Source organism: Panicum hallii, chromosome 5, assembly GCF_002211085.1.
Source record: "Panicum hallii strain FIL2 chromosome 5, PHallii_v3.1, whole genome shotgun sequence".
NCBI lineage: Eukaryota > Viridiplantae > Streptophyta > Magnoliopsida > Poales > Poaceae > Panicum > Panicum hallii.
In genome coordinates, this window is record NC_038046.1 from 10293915 (window position 1) to 10312398 (window position 18484).

At 46.1% G+C, this 18484-nt stretch overlaps 2 protein-coding genes and 1 pseudogene across 2 annotated transcripts; 2 read left to right on the forward strand and 1 right to left on the reverse strand.

The window, feature by feature from the left end:
- The first annotated feature begins 6870 nt into the window (after positions 1-6870).
- LOC112895543 (NADPH-dependent diflavin oxidoreductase 1-like) lies at positions 6871-12721 on the forward strand. The gene is made up of 12 exons (XM_025963506.1): positions 6871-7180; positions 7261-7338; positions 7418-7522; positions 8576-8667; positions 8806-8987; positions 9075-9163; positions 10569-10643; positions 10741-10851; positions 11071-11205; positions 11339-11458; positions 11617-11833; positions 11977-12721. Exons 1-12 carry the CDS (start codon positions 7007-7009, stop codon positions 12504-12506), a joined length of 1908 nt encoding a protein of 635 aa, XP_025819291.1. The 5' UTR covers positions 6871-7006; the 3' UTR covers positions 12507-12721.
- Positions 12722-13578: 857 nt separating this feature from the next.
- LOC112892391 lies at positions 13579-15602 on the forward strand (annotated as a pseudogene).
- Positions 15603-15783: 181 nt separating this feature from the next.
- LOC112895358 (BURP domain-containing protein 3) lies at positions 15784-17882 on the reverse strand. The gene is made up of 3 exons (XM_025963312.1): positions 17729-17882; positions 17316-17424; positions 15784-17210 (listed from the first exon to the last, which is right to left on the reverse strand). The coding sequence occupies exons 1-3, from the start codon at positions 17765-17767 to the stop codon at positions 16009-16011; spliced, it is 1350 nt and encodes a 449-aa protein (XP_025819097.1). The 5' UTR covers positions 17768-17882; the 3' UTR covers positions 15784-16008.
- Positions 17883-18484: the final 602 nt, after the last annotated feature.

Consider the following 18484-nt stretch of genomic DNA (forward strand, 5'->3'; position numbering starts at 1 on the left):
AAACCACTCACTCCAAAGCTCAAATTCTCAAAATACAAACACACAGCAACATGGTTTCCAACCCTATATGCCTATGATTTTCAACCACATCAATATGATCTCAGGTCCTTTTCACCTCATTACTACCCATAATATTTCAATCCATTTGGAGTCCAACCAGATTACTAGCAGTTCCCTTCTTCAAACTACCACCATGGCATTCCTTTCCATGGCAATTTCCATGAGGGAGATATGGCTGCCAATCCATCATCACCAGCAGGTTCAGTAGACTTTTGCAGTTAGTGGTTCAAGAGGTTGAAAAGACTGTGATGTCGTCTAGAGAAGATGAATAGGTGTACCTATAAATTTTTACTCAAAAGCAGCGAATAAAATTCATATTGCCAAATCCGAAACTTCCGGATTCCGGATTTTAACAAAGCAGTAGGTAAACGCGGAGCTTCCGGATTTTACAAACCGGAACTTCCGGATTCACACAGAATAGAGTGAATACAATAAATATAGTGCGAGTAAATGAATACAAATTCGAACCCCAAATGCGGAGTAGACTCTGTGAAGTTTTTGGAGCAGGTCCACACAGTTCCTGCACACAGAAACACTACCAACCGAATAGATCAACCAATTTCTCAAATATCACAATTAGTGCAATGAGAAGCAAAATATGGCGAACACAAAGATTTATTTTACCGAAGTTCGGATTCACTGCTTGCCACCAAAGCTGCTACTAAAGTACAGTGAATCCTACTCTTTATTGAGGAGCTCTTTAGGATGTGAGTTTATTCCATCTTACTTCCACCGAGTCGGGTCTTCTTCCAACCACTTCCCTACTGCAGTAAGTTTGCTTTTTCCCTTGCGAAGATGAAGCGCAACATGCACAAATTTCCCGCGGCTCACCACATGACTGGGAGCTCGCCAGGCAACCTCTAACCGTTTAGGAGGCAAGACCTCCAAAAGTAACAAATGCGAAATACATGATTTTGGTCAAACTCAAGTGCTCAAGATTTGATGTGCTCTCTGGTGCTCTCAAGCAGTCACTCTCTAAAACCCAATTCAAGGATATTACAAGAATCACACAGTCTCAAAAAAAGAGGATGGGAATAGCTCAACAAGGCTACCAGGACGACTAGCAAGCAGTTAAACAGTGCTGGAACAGTAGGTCAACAAGAAGTGGGCTCAAGTGTATAAAATACTGGGTTAAAAAAACTAGCTGTTATGTGACAGTTAGAATCTGGAACTTCCGGATTTACAAACTCGGAACTTCCGAGTTTTCAAACCAACTAGCCGTTAGTGCAACGTATGCAAAATCCGGAACTTCCGATTTGCCCCCGTTACTTCTAAGCAATGTGCACTTGAGGTTTTTATGTCTCTCTCAACTCACTTAGTTTACTTGAGCACTGAGACTAAATCAAAACATAATATGATGCATCCCACTTGATAGTACGGCATACCTATACTCAAGATCAAAGGTAGATTACATTTCAACCACTTGAGCTTCTCAAAAATGTACCGAGCCGTGCCTCGATCAATCTCAACTAGAGGGGTACAATCAATTCCGTTTCTTTTCTTTGAGCACATATTTCTTGAGCTAATAACTTGAACCATCATCTTTGAATGAAATCCACTTCTAGTTCAAATCACCATATTCATAATATAATTCTAGAAGGATTGATACTTGCTAATATGAATACCATACATGATCAAGATTCTTCAAGTTGAATCAAAAAAAGTTTCTTCACCCTAATATTGGTTTCTCGGCACAAATCTATTGTCCTTTTCCAAGCTTAGTCCCTCGAAACACTGTTCCAGATTCCAACCTTTCATTCTTGGGTCACGTAGAGCTCTGTAGAAGTTTGAATCACAATTAGATCACCCATGAAGTCCATTCTTCATATTTTTTTTACAACTTATATTTTCTATTGATAGATTATCCATTTCTTCATAAAAAATTCTCTTATAGTGTTATGACTTTATCAACAAGCTTCACTTGGATATGAAAATAAATAATTATAATCGACTCAATCCATATAATATTCATTGCTCGTCAATATCATCACTTTAATCATAGTCTATTCACAAGTCCTGTCATAAGAATCTTTTACCTTTACTTTCAATATCTTTCATCGTAAATATTCTATTGATTTGACAATCAATTTCTGCTCATATGCTCAGCAAGATGATTAGTTCTTTAATCGTGGTGTCATTCAATTTACCAAAACTCATTAGAGGCCATGCATTTTCACAGGTGAGGGCTCAGCTTCTCCGGTAACTTCCCCAATAGCTCCTGCAGAAAATACAAATAGAATCCAATTAAAATTGAAGAATGGAGTGATACAGGTTCAGACGTTGGTTTTATTCTTCTTCTGCTGTCAGAACCATCCGAACCAGCGCTGGAGGTGCGCTTATGGATGTTGGGCGGCTGGATCTGGCTCGACCTTCCCTCGGCAACGATGGTCGTCAATGGCGAAATCAGATCCAGGAGCTGGAGGGGTTGGGGCGTGGCCCCGATCGATGGGCGACCGCCAATAGCTTCAACTACTTCGACTCCTACCAAAGCTAGCGTGCGATGGGGCTTCTCCAGTTCACAGTGGCGCTCAACTTCTTCTCCGATAGTGACGGCCAGTGACGAGGAGGTCGACGGTTGGTGATTCGCAGGGGCTTCATTGTAATTTCCCTTTTGTTTAGGGTCCTTTGCTAAAGTTTGGCTGAATCAACTGTCTCTGCATCCTTTACGTATGTTTCTGTATTAGTACGTTTCGTGGCTTTACCTATTTCTAAAGCATCTATTTCTAAAAGCACAGAACAAATCCTTCGTGCTTTTCTGCCTTCTCCATAGACTTTACATAGCCAGGCTCAAACGCCGCAGTTTTTTTTCGTCTGAAGACTTCACCGAAGAGGCAAAGACCGAACCAGACTCGAACGTCGCCTCCGAGACCGAGCTCGTGCCGTAGACGAAAGGAGCTTCGCCTGTGGCCATAAAAGGGCTGTTTGCATGCCTACCTTAGGCGCCACACCGCGTCTAAGGTGCGGCGGCCGATTTGGCCGCCACAACTGTGGCGCGAAATGTGTGGCGTGGCGTGGCGTCTTAGGCAGGCATCCAAACAGTCCCAAAATCAAGTCCGTGCCCCTGTGACCTGGCACCACTAAATTGCCGCCATCACCTGAAGTAGCCGTCGCCGTAGATCTACGCCACCATCACCTCTCCGTCCTCAAGACCTCGACGCCGAGCACCGTACTGAGGTGAAGAAACTCCCGAACGAGCCCCATCTTTCCTCTCGCTCTGTAGGTAGCCGCGCGGCACCGCCGCAGCCTTCAACGAGCTCGCCGTAGCACAGGCTCCGCTTCGCTGTGATGCACGTCCACCAAGGGCGGTGGCGGGCGACGCCTCCTATGCTGCAGTGACTGCATTGGACGGAAGGGATAGGGGAGGAGCTGATGCCAGATTGGAGGGGAGGGAGAGGAGGGCAGAGCTGCCGCAGGATGGAAAAAAGAGGAGGAGCCGGCGGCGGCTACGAGATTAAACGCGAGCAGGCGTGTTCTGGTCTGCGGCGCGCCGGTGCGGGATGTGGTTATGGATGGTGATGGTTTGCTGTGGGTTTGCTGACGGGTGGTGTGTGGTTTGCTGCCTGGCCTCGTGTCGCTCGGCCTCACGAAAATGATTAAAAATTTATGCGGCATCGATGGATCGATTGGCTCGTGTAGATGTAATGGGTAGGGCCACCTGCTGACACGGCTCAACTTTGCTTAGCTGCAAACGTTCATTGTTTATTTGTTTTCTGCTGCAATAAGAGCGTGACGGGCAAGTGCTATACAATTTGAGGCAATTCCTTCCCTACCATTACAAAAGTTCACAATTCTCTATATACCACTGAAAAAGTTGTTGCTCCTACCTAGCCATTAACCTAATTTTCTCTGGACTCCAATGCCACCGCCGTCTATATTTTGCTTGACGGCGACAAATGGTTAGGAGAAATGACTGTTTTGCCCTTTAGTTCAGCTGCAGTGCAAAATTTCGTGGTGTTTGGGAAGTGAGTTTGAGTGGAAAATGCCGAGCTTGCTTGCTTGATCTCGTCGATCCGGCCGGTCGGAGCTGAGGAGCCATTGCTCGCCTGGCCGTGCGGGCACCAGCCGGCGGAGCTTGCCTGGCCGTGCCGGCCGTCTGCGCCGCAACCTGCCCCCGTCTGCACCGCGGCCCGCCCGCCCGCCGTGCCGGCCATCTGCGCTGCAGCCCGCACCGCTGTACTGGTCTCCGAAGCCGTCGCTCGCCCACCAGCCCCTGGAGCGGCACCTCGCCTTGGCGCGCTGCCCCTGAGCTGCGGCTCGCCTCGCCGGTCGGAGCTGCAGCTCGCCCCCGTCCGCCGGCCAACGGAGCCGCGCTGGAGCGGCACCTCGCCTTGGCGCGCTGCCCCGGAGCCGCCGCTCGCATCGCCGTTCGGAGCTGCACTCGCCCTCGCCTGCCGGCCGCCACGCAGGCACCAGCGCCGCTCCAGCAGATGCACGCGTCGGGCGGCGGGCGCTGCTCCAGCAGATGCAGCAGTGGCGGCCGGTGGGCGCGGCTCAACTTCCCCGACGAGATCCCCGCGCTGGTGCTGGCGGAGGGCGGCACTGACGACGGCATGCTGTCCGCGGCGTCGATCCGGAAGAAAGCCATTGAGATGGTGTCGCGTGTGGACGCACTGCAGACCGGCCTGATGGTCACGCCGCCACACCACCGCGGTGCGCCAGAGGCACCACCACCACCGCTGGAGGCTGGAGACTTGAGAGGGTAAAACAGACACTTGTTCCTCTGATTTCTGTAAACTTTCTGTGCAACTAAGAGTCAACGTGACGGAAATAGACGGCAGGAGTCTAGAGAAAGAAAGGATAATGGCTAGGTAGGAGTAACAACTTTTTTAGTGGTATGGATGGAATTGAGAACTTTTATAATGGTATGGAGGGAATTGTCTCGTACAATTTGCACACAAGTTTTGTTCCGAAAGAAGCTGAAAACTTCAAGAATTTCTCAGATTTTATAAGTAAATCCAGCTTCAAATTTTGTAAGCAAAAGATCAGGGCTGAGAAGTTTCCTACCCTACATTAATTTTTTGGATAATATTGTCATGATATTCATTTTTAACATCATGCCATTTTGTTACTGATAGCACTGACTATCACAAGCTGTATTTCTTGCAGATGGCTTGTTCGAAACGACCCGAGGACCACACCCCATTGAAGGAACTAAGCAGCACCACCTACACAGAGGTAATATTGATTACTCATAGACATAAATATCTATCCCATCTGATACTATACATAACTAAGTGCATAACATATTTCTTTAGACGCGACAACATTAGCAATGCTAATGGATCCACAATATCCAGTGACCGGTAGCTACTCACGGATCCTAAAGAACGTAAGAGACAGCGAGAAAGAGACCGGTATGCACAACTATCAGGCTAGCAAAATGATGAATTACCAAAAAATGTCGTGAAGCTCGTCATCAAAAGAAAGTTATAGCTGAACTTGTTGATTTAGAACACTATGGACACATGGGTTTAGGGCAATTTGTGCAAGAAAAACTACAACGCACATCCAAGAAAATTGAAGCAAGGCGTGCAAATGCTAGGGCACGTTATGCAAATTTAATACCAGAGCAGAGGCAGGCGGTACGTGACCGTCAGAGGTTGCTACATACAAACATGGCATTTGAGCAAAAATATACAAAGAAAAACGGTAAAAAAGCATGTCTTGCGATACGACGTGACACTCTAAGTAAGAATTCTATCGCCATGGAGGATCCTTTGTATAACTCATCAGATTCAGATTGAAAGTATTTCTAGCGAATACGTTTGGTCTCAATGTTCTTAAGTGCGAGAGTGTGATGTGAGATAGAGAATATTTGTTTCATCTCACTATGTCTATACAAGTTATGATTCTATGGTGTGATCTTACAATCTGATGTTGCTCAAAGACAAATGCTACTACTAAGAATTCTAATCGTGACAACTTTGGATTCTGTTTTTACCGTTGTGTTTAGCTAAAATTAATAAGCCTACTGTTTGCCCACAAATTTCAAATCTATTTTGAAAACGGAAAAGTCCGGTTTACACCCTCAAACTATCATAAAAGCCTGATTTTCAATCTTCAACTACAAAACTGGATTACGTAGGGCATCCAACTATCAAAACCCGACAAATTTGGCCCTTTGGATAGTTTCGAAGTTGGTTTTCCATTTTATGAAAATTAAAAATATTCATATTTGAACTAAAAAATTATAAATAATTTATTTTAAATCAAAAAAAGAAATGGATATAAAAAAATTTCTAAAAATGTAATCTATTTATTGACATACTTGTCAGTTATTCGGATCCAATTTTTTTAAGTTCATAGTATTTGATTGTTTATAGTTATACCTATTATTTTTGAATAAATCATATTCAAATAGAGCTATAATAGATATGTAATATTTTTAGAAAAAAATTGGTACTAGTTTCATATTTTTCTGATTTAAAATGAATTAGTGTTGATTTTTTAATCTAATTATAATTTCTTACATTTTAAAGAATATAAAACCACATTCAAAACTATTTACTGTAAGGGATAAATTTGCGTGGTTTCGATGGTTGGATGGTTTTTTTTATCCGATTTTGTAGTTGAAGGTTGAAAATCAGACTTCTGTGGGTGTAAACCGACTTTTAATTGAGGTGAACCATAAATTAAATTAGTTATCTCAATGTTAGCCATGTTTGTTGGGCAAAGGTTATGAAAGGATTTTATTTCTCCCGTTGGAACGGGCATAATTGCTAATTTAAGTATAATACAGGAACGTATTATAAAAAAACCGGAAAAAAAGGCCGCCGCCGGAAACAGGCATGGAGGCACGTGCGCGCGCGAGCACCGGAAATAGGCGGCTGCAGCGCCGCCGGCAGGACCACGCGTGACCTGGGCGGAGCGATTGGAGCGCCTCGTGGGTGCGCTTGCTGGCCGCCGCTAGGTCGCTTGCAGGCCGCGGGTTCCGAGCTCTGACTCCATGGCGCCCTCGGCCGCGGAGGCGGACTCGGCGGCGTCCTCCAGTGGCCGCCTCCTCGTGCTCTACGCCTCGCAAACCGGGAACGCCATGGACGCCGCGGAGCGCGTCGGCCGCGAGGCGGAGCGCGGGGGCTGCCCGGCCGTCGACGTGCTCTCCATGGACGGCTTCGATCCCGTATGCTCCAAAAACCTAAAGTCCCCGCTGCCACACGACCCGTACATGCGAGTCCGTGACGCCTCTGCTTACTCGTGCAGAGTCGCTTGCCGAGCGAGCGGTTCGTGGTCTTCGTCGTGTCCACCACGGGGCAGGGGGATCCCCCGGATTCCATGAAGGTCTGGAGATTCTCATCCGCTTGGTAATTTCCAGTCGTCTGGATTGCTTATCGGGATTGTGGGTTGGATTTTGCGGCAGGGATTTTGGAGAGACATGCTTCGGAAGGATCTAGGCGCGCAATGGCTCGAGGGGGTCCGTCATGCAGTGTTTGGACTCGGGGATTCAGGCTACCAGAAGTACAATGTGAGCCATCTGTCTTTGTAAGCTTGCTAATGCGTTATATGCTGCCTTCACCACAGTAATGTGTGGGTATCTGTCTTCATGTCAAAATCAATTGCAGTAATTTGCCTACACTATGGCGATTTATGGCTACATTCCACAATGTGCATCTTTAGAAAACAGTATACGGTTATAATGGCATACTCCTTAGAGACTCTATTCCTTTTGCTTTGGGTGGCTGCAAGGAATGATTTGTGCTAAGTACCATTTTGGCGGACATATAAGCTCTGTAGCACGGACACGGCAGCTAACTGGCGTGTCGGTGTCCGATACCGTGTCCGACACCGCGTCGTCGATACGGCGCCGATACGTATCGACAGAGTATTGGCACATTAGACTGAAAAAAGTAAATATATTTAATCACCGATACTCCACGGACACGGCGGCGATGCATCTCCAAGTGGCTCAGACTTGAGAGAAGGGATGTGCGGCAGCAGTAGAAAGTCCTCGATGGAGTAAATGACAACCTGGTGGGCTTCAGTAGAAAGGAGGTAGGGAATTGGGCTGGCGTATGTATGGGTGGGCCGATCCATTCCCTTCTCACTTTCTCTTTTTCCCATTTTCTTTTCTGTTGTTGCATGTTTGCTACTTGAACAATTTGTTGTGTGGTGATTATATATCCTTAATAAAATGTATATTGCCGTGTCGCCGTGTCAACACTTTTAGCAAAACGGCAAATCCCCGTGTCGGAATCAGTGCAACGTAGCATATAAGATGTTTTGTTCTTAACACTGTTTTGGTGAATGCTTGCAAACTAAAGCTATACAGTTAAGTTCCAATGTAACCACTATAGCAGTTGAGATAATATTTGCAAGCGCCCGAACACGGCATTGTAATTTTTCATTTTGTATACTGTAAACATGCATTCCGTTGCATTCTCAACCGTGTTGATGTCTTATTTCTATCAAGTCAAGGCATAAGCTCGTAATATGCTGCTTGCAAGTCATGACTTCTGGTTTGCCAATGTACAATCTTTTTGTTTCTATTTGTCCTTCATTAGTGTCTTTACTACTGCAGTTTGCTGCAAAGAAGCTTGATAGAAGGCTTTCACATCTTGGTGCAGAACGAGTTGTAGAGATAGGCTTGGGGGACGACCAGCATCCTTCTGGGTATGATTTTAGTATCTTGTTTGTTCTGTACTAAAATAATTGTGATAGTGTGCTTATAAAATGTGTACATTATCATTTTCTTTTTGGTCAGAAGCATTTCTCAACTTTAATGGGTTTTCTTCGTTGTTGTAACATCAGATATGAAGGGGCTTTAGATCCTTGGTTGCTGTCTTTGTGGAAATCTCTGAATGAAACTAATCAGTCACTCTTACCTAGAGTATCTGATATCAATGATCCTAATTTGAGTACTTTGGGGGATCCAAAAGTTCATGTCATATATTACTCTTCCAATGAGGTTCCACAAGATTCTATACTTTCAGGTATGAATGCATGAGCTGGCTAGTATTTACTGGTAAGCTCTGTTTTCCAGTATTTGTTCACGATTTTAGCTATTGTCTATTCCGCAGACCCCCAAAAAATAATGAATAGTGCAAGAACAATGTCCCCTGCGCTACAGTTTCATGATGATGGAGGGCCACCTTACATGCTTCAAATGGTATGCCCTACATGTTCTTTAGAGTTTAGACACAGCTTGAACTTGAAGCATTGTTATTTTTATCCTTATTTCAATATCTAGATTAACCTTAACTTCTTATTTCAATATCTAGATTAACCTTAACTTCTTTAACGTATAGGTTTCACTAGTTTTCTTTTGCTTTCAAAGTATTATAATTACATATTACTGTCTATTTCTATCAATGGATATATTTAATTTTTGTTCCTGTGGAATCGTGAGTGGTCGGTTATAATGAGGTACCTCTGTTGTTTGCTATTTTTTTCTTGAATGACACAGGAGCAGTTATTTGCTATTAAAAAACTTCTATCTGGAGTACTCACTTAATTCATTGTTGGCCAAATGCAACACGCTGCCAAAATCACTGTGTACCAGTCGTTAAATGGCTATGGCATTGTTTCTAGGATTGAACTTATTATTTGTATGAAGTTAGTCTTTGTTTTGCAACAGATAATTCAATAGTTCATTCATAGTGGTCTCAGAGACTCAGAAACTAAATAATATGTTTTTTTACTCAAGGCCATCCCCCATTTCCATTACTTAAAACGGAAAAACCAGAGTACAGGTACAAACGACATACTTAAGCTTCTACCCTGATTCAATACTTTTGACCTTAGCATGCTAACTGGTCTGATTTTAGATTTTGTATTTTAATAAGTTAAAGAAGTCAGTTAATTCATTAAGGCTATGTTTATACCATGTATTGGTCAGTTAATTCAGAACAATTATTATTTACTTCAAGCTATTTCGACTCTTTCTTAATCTTCAAAAAGAAATTAATTCTGCAATGGTAAGATGAAAAAAAAGGAAGTGTGGAAAAAATCTAGTAGCCTAGGTGCAGGCCTCGAAGTAGGGATCAAAGTAGCGAGTGCAACAATTATTACATGGCAAAGTACTCATCATACCCTATGTTAATTAAGCCCATAGATCATAGATTTTGGCAAAACATGGTATGCTGGAGTTATTTTCTCTAGCTGTTATTCTTTTCTGGGGCCAGGCACTCATCTAGTAAACCCTACTTGCAAGACAACTTTTATTGTACAAGTTGAGAAACTACCATTCACTACTTGTTCCATTTACAATTAAGCAGTAAAAATTACTGTGAGAAGCTGACCACTCTTTGCAGTACTGAGCTCAACTTGAGGGCAACCACCACGTCGTAAATTTATAAATTTTGTGATGATTGGCATTGCAACAAGATGTTTACCATGCATTAATAAAGTCCAACTTAACTGAGATGTAAACTTTTAAAGACTAGTTTGGCAAACAAGCTTGGGGAAAGTGCTGGTCATTGTGTTGATAGTCCATCTGTTATGCTAATGTATTATGATTCAGCTCTAATATGTTTATTGTTTCTGTTCCTGATGATGTTTATCACCCTTTTCAGGTAGCAAATCAGCGTCTGACTGAGGAGGGTTCTGACAGAGATGTTCGCCACTTTGAGTTGGAAGATCCATCCTCGGTATGTCACTTATACTACAATCCATACTTGTCTTACAAATTTCTATGCAACGCGGTACTTCAGGAATGAGAAGATAATTGTATTTCTCTGATGTTAGGCCATCAGTTATAAAACTGGTGATGCTTTAGAAATACTGGCAAGTCAAAATCCATCAGCTGTTGATGCCTTCATTGAACGCTGTAACTTGGATCCAGATTGCTATGTAACGGTATGTGAATCTGTTTTCTAGAGTTATCTGCTTGCAACTTTGTGTTTTACCTCACCTGCTGCAGCTAGCTCTCGTTATTTTTCCAATACTTGTTCTGTAGCAATTCTTCTCACCTGTTGCAATTCTCTTTAGATGTAGACATTAGTTGTGCTTTTTTTAAAAATGGTCTCGCCTTTTGCAATTTGACTAATAAGGAAGCATGTCCTCTTGTTCATCCAGATTCGAGGGAAAAGTGTGGATAAGATTTCCAAGGGTTCGGCTGTGAGTAGCCTGATGGATCGCATCAAACTGAAGACCTTTGTTGCTTTGACAATGGATATTGCATCAGCATCCCCTCGGCGGTATTTCTTTGAGGCAAGAGCCAATATTTTGAATGCTTTTTTTCATGAACCTCTTCTCTATTGTTTGATGTCACATTTTAATCTGTGTGTCTGGTAATGTCATGCCAAGCTGCCATAGCTCACACGACTCCAATGTTCTGTGATAGGTCATGAGCTTTTTTTCAACAGCTGAACATGAAAAAGAGAAACTTCAGTATTTTGCTTCTCCTGAGGGAAGAGATGACCTTTACCAGTACAATCAGAAGGAGAGTAGGACTGTTCTAGAAGTGAGAATGTTTGCACTCAAGATTTTTCTCTCCGTTAACAAATTTCATGCAATACATGCCTTAGTGTGCAGAACCATTCTGGCAATAATATGCCTCTTTTGTCCTTCAGTTGCTTTTCATGTATTAGAAGTGACATGCGGTTTCGTGGTGTTTTTTAGGTGTTGGAGGATTTTCCTTCAGTTCAAATGCCTTTTGAATGGTTGGTGCAACTAACACCTCCATTGAAGAAAAGAGCTTTTTCCATCTCATCATCCCCATTGGCACATCCGAATCAAATACACTTGACTGTTAGCATTGTATCATGGCTTACTCCTTTCAAGAGAACACGTCATGGGCTCTGTTCTACTTGGCTGGCTGGGCTCAATCCAAGAAAAGGTATGCTCTACATCATTAGTTGCAGTAATATCCTGCATATGTTTTTCTTTGTTCTGTTATTTACCTGAACATGACTGCTCCTGTTGCCACTGTACCACCAAAACACAACTATCAGCTCTCTCACACATTATAATTATATGCAGACAATACTATCCCGTGTTGGATACACCAAGGATCCCTGCCTCCCCCACATCCATCAGTTGCTCTTGTGCTTATCGGACCAGGAACAGGATGTGCGCCATTCCGTGCATTTGTGGAGGAAAGAGCTGCACAGACTGTAGCAGAACCAACGGCCCCAGTTCTATTCTTCTTTGGCTGTAGGAATCAAGATAATGATTTTCTATACAAGGATTTCTGGTTAACTCATGCCCAGGACGAGGGGGTGCTTTCCTCCAAAAAAGGTGGTGGTTTGTTTGTTGCTTTTTCCAGGGATCAGCCTCAAAAGGTCTATGTACAACATAAGATAAAAGAACAGAGTGCAAGAGTCTGGAACTTATTGCTCTCTGGTGCTGCGGTGTACATTGCTGGCTCTTCAACAAAAATGCCTGCTGATGTTACAGCTGCACTGGAAGAAGTTATCTGTAAAGAACATGGTGTCAAAAAAGAGGACGCCTCAAAATGGCTCAGGGATCTAGAAAGGGTTGGTAGATTTAACATTGAGGCTTGGTCATAGTTCATTGTTGAGATGCTTCTGAATCATTGGGGGCAAGAAAGTACATACTGTCAGAATTCCACCAAAATATATTTATTGGGTATGAAATCAGGGGGAGTTTCAGTAAATCACTGGTGTTGGAAATGTAAAAACATACATGTGCACAGACATAAAAAGAGTTTACTATGGAAGAGAAATGATCTGAGGAAGACCTAACAACTTCCCTCTTAGTGCTCTATCAGGAAGGCCATTTCATTTGAAATTTGGTGGGAGCATAATAATTACATCAGCATTTGTTGTATTCCATTCTAGTTTGCATTCAACTGTTTTGGGGGATTTAATGATCAGTCTGAAATTTCACTACTACCCTAGCATATAGATTATTCATTGATTCATTTCGACAGTTTTTTCACCATGATGCAATCCCCGTCTCTTTTGAAACGTCTGCTTTTGTCAGTTGTTATACTGATGTGTAGGACATGCATTATCTCAAGCTGCCATTGATGTCTTGCTGGTGCGAACGTACCCATATCAAAGAGTTTGTGTGCAATTGTCTGCGCGTTCAGTTCTATCTCAGGTCGGTGCTCTGCTCATGATCTGCTCCGTCCACTGTAGTTTGTTTTCTACTTCTGTACTACGTTTTCTGTTTGGGCTGCTAGTCCTTCCATTCTGTGCATGAATGGAATGATTAGTTCATGCTAGTCGGTCTCTGGGTTTAAGATCGACGTGTGGATGGGCGTACTCTGAGTTGCTGCTAATCGGTCTCCCTGCCCATTCTATGCAACTCTGGGCCCAACTCTACACAACGCTGGGCCTAATAGGACTCAACCTATCTGCTGCTGGGTCTAATCCAGCCCAACCAGCTACGTGGCGACACCTTCCCGTCTATATTAATAACTTTCTCTGAAGAGACGAACCAGAACCAATCCAACAACAAACGCCGTCGAACGTGGCGGCGGCGGCGGCGGCGGCGATGGAGCCGGCAAGGAGCAGGAGTGGAACGATGACCTTACCAGGGAGCATTGAGGATCACGGCACGATTTCCTCCCCGAGAGAAGAATAGGTGAGTGAGGAGGATCACGGAGAGGGCATCATGACGAAGAGGCTGCGCGTAGAAGACGAGGAGGAGCGGGAACTCGAAGGTCTGATGGGATTCCGCAGATTTTGGGAGGCAAGCATGGTCCCGCACTTCGGACCATTGACGGCTACCAGTATGTATACCTAGGTTGCTTCCTGTTCTACGTCGCGTTCTCGTGTCCCCTTTCCACCAGATCTTGATCTCATCAACCCTACAGAATTATAACGGAGAAGATAGGAATAAACTGACTGGCTTCCACGGTTCTTTGCAGCCGGGTCGGAGATTGGTCCCATGCACTAAACGGATTCAGGACCGCCGCGTTTCGGTGGTATCAACTACGACGCCTTGGAAATTTTCTCGATTAAGGCGACCAATCTCAAGGGTCTCGACTGGCCTATCCGGGTCTTTGGCATAGTTGCCGTACGTGACTCCATGGATCACACGGAATGTTCTCTTCGATCGCTCCGAGCAGAATTGTCAAACCCTCACCGAGACGGTATGTGAGAGACTCGATGCCGTGGTTGTCCTTGGTTTAATTTATGTAGCGAAAATGCGAAATACGAGTTCCTGCCCTCCCCCCAAACGCTTGCTCTTAGTTACCATGTCCAGTCAAACCCACTGCATATTTGAATTCTTTGGTTGTTAGTTATGCAACTTATAACTTGTTTAATAGATTGACTGTTCCCGACTTATTAGAACTAATTTGTAATTCAAATCGACTGCTTGAATAGTAGAATGTTCATTTATTAAGTCATTTGCAGTTTTTTTAAACATCTAAACTGTTATTGGCTGATCAACTTTGTTCCTTGATCATATGTCAAGATTTTTTTTGTATATGATGGCAATTGGCTGTCGTGGAGTTTGAGCTGGGAACTAAACCATCTGTGGTTCATTTGTGCATGTGGGCTGGATTGAGTATCCATTAACAAAAAGTGCAGTACCTGCTGCTGGGCCTTAACTGCGAGTCAACAATCTTTCTTTGAAATGGAAGAAAAATGTTAGGATATTACAAGGGTATCTTGGATAAAGGATGTCTCGGATTATGATCTACAATTTAGATGTTTACAATAATGTTATCTATTTCACCTTTCCATTCACTGGCATTTCTATTTCATTTTCTGTTGGTTCATTCTTTTTTAACTTTGGTTGCTTGACAACAAGTCTTTGTTGCCTATGGTATCATCTCCCACCCATCCACCACTTAATGTGATAAACTCTTGATATACTTGTAACATTGCAATGAGTCTGTTAAAGGCACACTCTCTGTTCACTGCAAAATTCCCTTTCATGCCTTATCTTGTTTATTTTACTGTAAATATGGAGTAGCATCTCATGCCGAATTACTTTTTTGCAGGATTCAATGTTGCTGCTCACGGGTCCCAGCGTGCTATTACATTGATTGATCCTCCAGAATTTGAGGTGGAGCTCCGAGTTCTGGGTAGGAGACCTTCAGAACGGAAAGTTTTAAGTGCTCTATATTTTGAATACACTAATCGCTACATTGCAAGCAAGGTTGGTCTGGTTTAGACTTGGACTGAGTCATCGAATCGTTGCACAATAGAGGTAAAGTATTCAGAACTGAAAGTACCATTGAAAGCAACGATTGAGATGAGGCATTCAGAAGGATCAGTTGATTTTCATGGACGGTTTTACGCTCATATGGAGTATATGGGTGAAGAACATTTAGTGCTCCTTGATTCTGGGGACCATAAGGTAACTTTCGAGTCTGATGGCCATGTTCTGCTCTCACGAAAGGTTGTTCTAGTTGAGGAAGGTGCGAAACTAGTTCTTGGTGTCAAGGCCTGGCAAAATGGAGATGTTGATGGTGCTGTTGCAGACACGGCTGAATTTCCTGCTAGATTCCACAGCAGAAGTGATGGATGCTTTGATGTTGGGTTTTGCAAGATGTCTATTTCTGTTGCTTGGTCAGCGCTTTGCTGCTAGGTAACTGGTTCTCTTCCGCCGTCGGCAATCTGTAGGTACTTGTACTAATGTGTACTAATGCCAGATAACTCGCATTGGAGATATCTCAAGCTGCCATTGATATCTCAAGTTTGTTTTCTACCTCTGTACTACGTTTTCCGTTTGGGCTGCTAGTCCTTTGATTCTGTGCATGAATGAGCTGGTTAGTTCATGCCTAATCGGTCACTGAGTGTAAGATCGACGCTAGATGTGCTAGAGAAGCATGATCGACAGAAGTTTTGTTTAGGCTGAGAAAAGTAACATAACGATAAATAGATGTCTGTTTATTCAGAACTGTACAGCAGAACCTAGGTGATCGATACTGGCTGGCAACACCATCCATACAAGTATCAAGTACTGAAAACATAAGCAAACGCATGATACCATATGACAATATGCTCAGAGGCTACTAGAGCGTAGATGAAACCATCAGCGCAGCAAGAACATGCACGGCGGCGCTAGCAAACGGCGGCCATCCAAGGGTCAGCCGCTGCGGGTCCAGACGACGTGGTCCTGCGGCAGGAAGTGGCAGACCGGCACGGTGCCGGGCTTCACGTTGAGCACCTGGAAGGCGACGTGCTTGGGGTTCCACCCGGACGTGTCGGCGTGGCACACCGCGACGGCGTCCACGGCCGTGCCGTCCCTGCCGAGCATCGACACCGAGTACGCCCGCGTCTGCCGCGTCTGGTGGCACGCGAACACGGCGTACGCGTACGGCTCCGCGTGGCAGGCGACGAGCCGGCCGTCGTCGGCGCCGGCCGCGCGCTTCACGCCGGTGATGGTGTACTCCTGCTTCGGCGAGCCCGGCTTCGCCACAACGGTCGAGACGGCCCTCACGTGGCTGGTCCCGAGGCCGGACGTGGCGAAGTCGACCATGGACTCCAGCGATGTGGCGCAGGCCTTCTTCTCGCCCTTGGCCGCGGGCGCCTCGCAGTCGCGCAGCGTCTGCGCCATCTCCGCCGCCTCGACGGAGTCCGGGCTCACCGAGAAGCGGCTGAGGATCTCGGGCACCTTCTCGGAGGAGAACGGGATGGCCTCGGCCTCGCTCCGGGGGAGGAACTTGGTGCCGGCCGCGGTGTTGGTGAACTGGACGGTCATCTTTCTGCCGGGGTGGAGATCCTTCTCCTGGAAAAATAGCGCGACGCTGGGGTCGTCGTGCAGCTGCGTCTCCGTTGCGGCGTAGTTGTATACGAAAGGAGAGACGTTGACATGGACGGGCTTCCCGCGGGGTTTCACGTTGACGCCAACCCCGCCCTTCCCGACGCCGACCGTTGTGCCGCCCGGCTTGCCGTAGCCGGGGTTGACGCCGACGCCGACGCCGCCTTTGCCGACGCCAACGGTGGTGCCACCCGGCTTGCCAGGATTGACGTTGACGCCCACTCCGCCCTTCCCGACGCCGACCGTGGTGCCGCCGGGCTTCCCGCTCCCTGGTTTGACGTTGACGCCGACCCCGCCCTTGCCGACGCCGACGGTGGTGCCACCGGGCTTGCCGTAGCCAGGATTGACGTTGACGCCAACACCGCCCTTCCCAACGCCGACCGTGGTGCCGCCGGGCTTGCCGCTGCCAGGGTTGACGTTGACGCCGACGCCGCCCTTGCCTACATCAACGGTCGTGCCCCCGGGCTTGCCATGCCCGGCGTCGACATGGACGCCGCCCCAGCCGACGTTCACGGTCGTGTCGCCGGCTGTGCACGAGCAGGGAAGAGAAGTGTTACGCGTATGTTCGGTCGGCAGGCCTATACATGTACGTGCTGAGGGTCTGCAGCTGTTTAGTACCCTTTAGTATATACCTGGGGAGTTGAGGAGTTGGGAGAGGGAGCTAGGCATGGGCGTGTTGGGGAGAGCAGACTTCCAGTACTGATCCGGAGCTCGAGCTGCATGGCTTCCTACTGACGCAACCTGCATGCAAACCACAGGAGTCTATATCATTACTTGGGGTGATAAGAATGTAAACATCGTCTGAAAATGCATCCATACAACAGCCGCAAGAACTCCTACTGCAAGCATACAACTTCTTTGCATTGTTTGAAGTCTGATCAGACATATTGGTGCAAGCTGAACCTCTTCTGAATGTTTTCCAGATTCGCATGCAGCAGTAAATGTTTTGCTAAATTAACAGCAGAACGGGGATCACTAGCAACTGAAGGGGAAGTCGAGAAGACGCACACAAGACGAGCTGCGTGCGTGGTAGTGAGGGACTGACCAATAGGAAGCCGAGCAGGCCGGCGAGGAGCCTGTCCATGGACGACGAAGATGGCCAATGAGCAAGCTGATGATCCCAGTGGATGGAGGGCAATGCAGACGAGATGGCCTTGCTGCAGGTGGCACTCCCCTATATTTATAACCCGAACCAGGAAGTAGATCGGGGGTTGAGAGAATTAATTGGCGCGAAAGGAACCAATAACTCGCTGCTGCCTGTCTGCCTGAGCCACGGCCGCCGGCCAGCCGCAGTAATATGGAGTGCCACCACTGAACCACCGGGTGCGGCCACAGGCTCGCTCCTGCTCAGCTCAGCACTCACAGTCACAGTCCCACAGATCACAGTAGCGTGGTGGTAGAGAGCCGTACGTACTGAGGCCACGGCGGCCACGGAGGACGCAGACGACCGGCGCGGGCGGCCATGGCCCATGGGAACTGTATCGTGCGGCCCCTCAACCGCCCCCTTCCTGCCTCGCGCAATTCAATGCCCGTCGCCGTCCCATGCCGACGGGCGCCGGCACCGGCCCGGCCGTCTGGTCGCGCGCCGCGCGGTGGTGCAGGCTGCTGCGCTGCGAAGCCGCCTGCGCACAGGTCTGAACCGGGGCAAATTACGCTGGAGTAAAAGGCAGGAGAGAGATGCAGTTCTGTGCAAATGAAAGATCACTTCTCCTCTCTTTTTTCTGTCGTGTTCATGCTGAGTATCGTGGATTATTGGTCTGGTTTGATACAGCCATGCATATATGAGAGTTTGCACGAAGAT

Coding starts and splice junctions, on each gene's coding strand:
- LOC112895543 (XM_025963506.1), top strand. CDS start 7,007: ATGGCGCCCTCGGCCGCGGAGGCGGACTCGGCGGCGTCCTCCAGTGGC. Junction 7,339..7,417: donor ATCCCCCGGATTCCATGAAG/GTCTGGAGATTC, acceptor ATTTTGCGGCAG/GGATTTTGGAGAGACATGCT. Junction 11,459..11,616: donor AGAGTAGGACTGTTCTAGAA/GTGAGAATGTTT, acceptor GGTGTTTTTTAG/GTGTTGGAGGATTTTCCTTC.
- LOC112895358 (XM_025963312.1), bottom strand. CDS start 17,767: ATGGACAGGCTCCTCGCCGGCCTGCTCGGCTTCCTATTG. Junction 17,425..17,728: donor GCCTGCTCGGCTTCCTATTG/GTCAGTCCCTCA, acceptor GTTTGCATGCAG/GTTGCGTCAGTAGGAAGCCA. Junction 17,211..17,315: donor CCAACTCCTCAACTCCCCAG/GTATATACTAAA, acceptor GCTCGTGCACAG/CCGGCGACACGACCGTGAAC.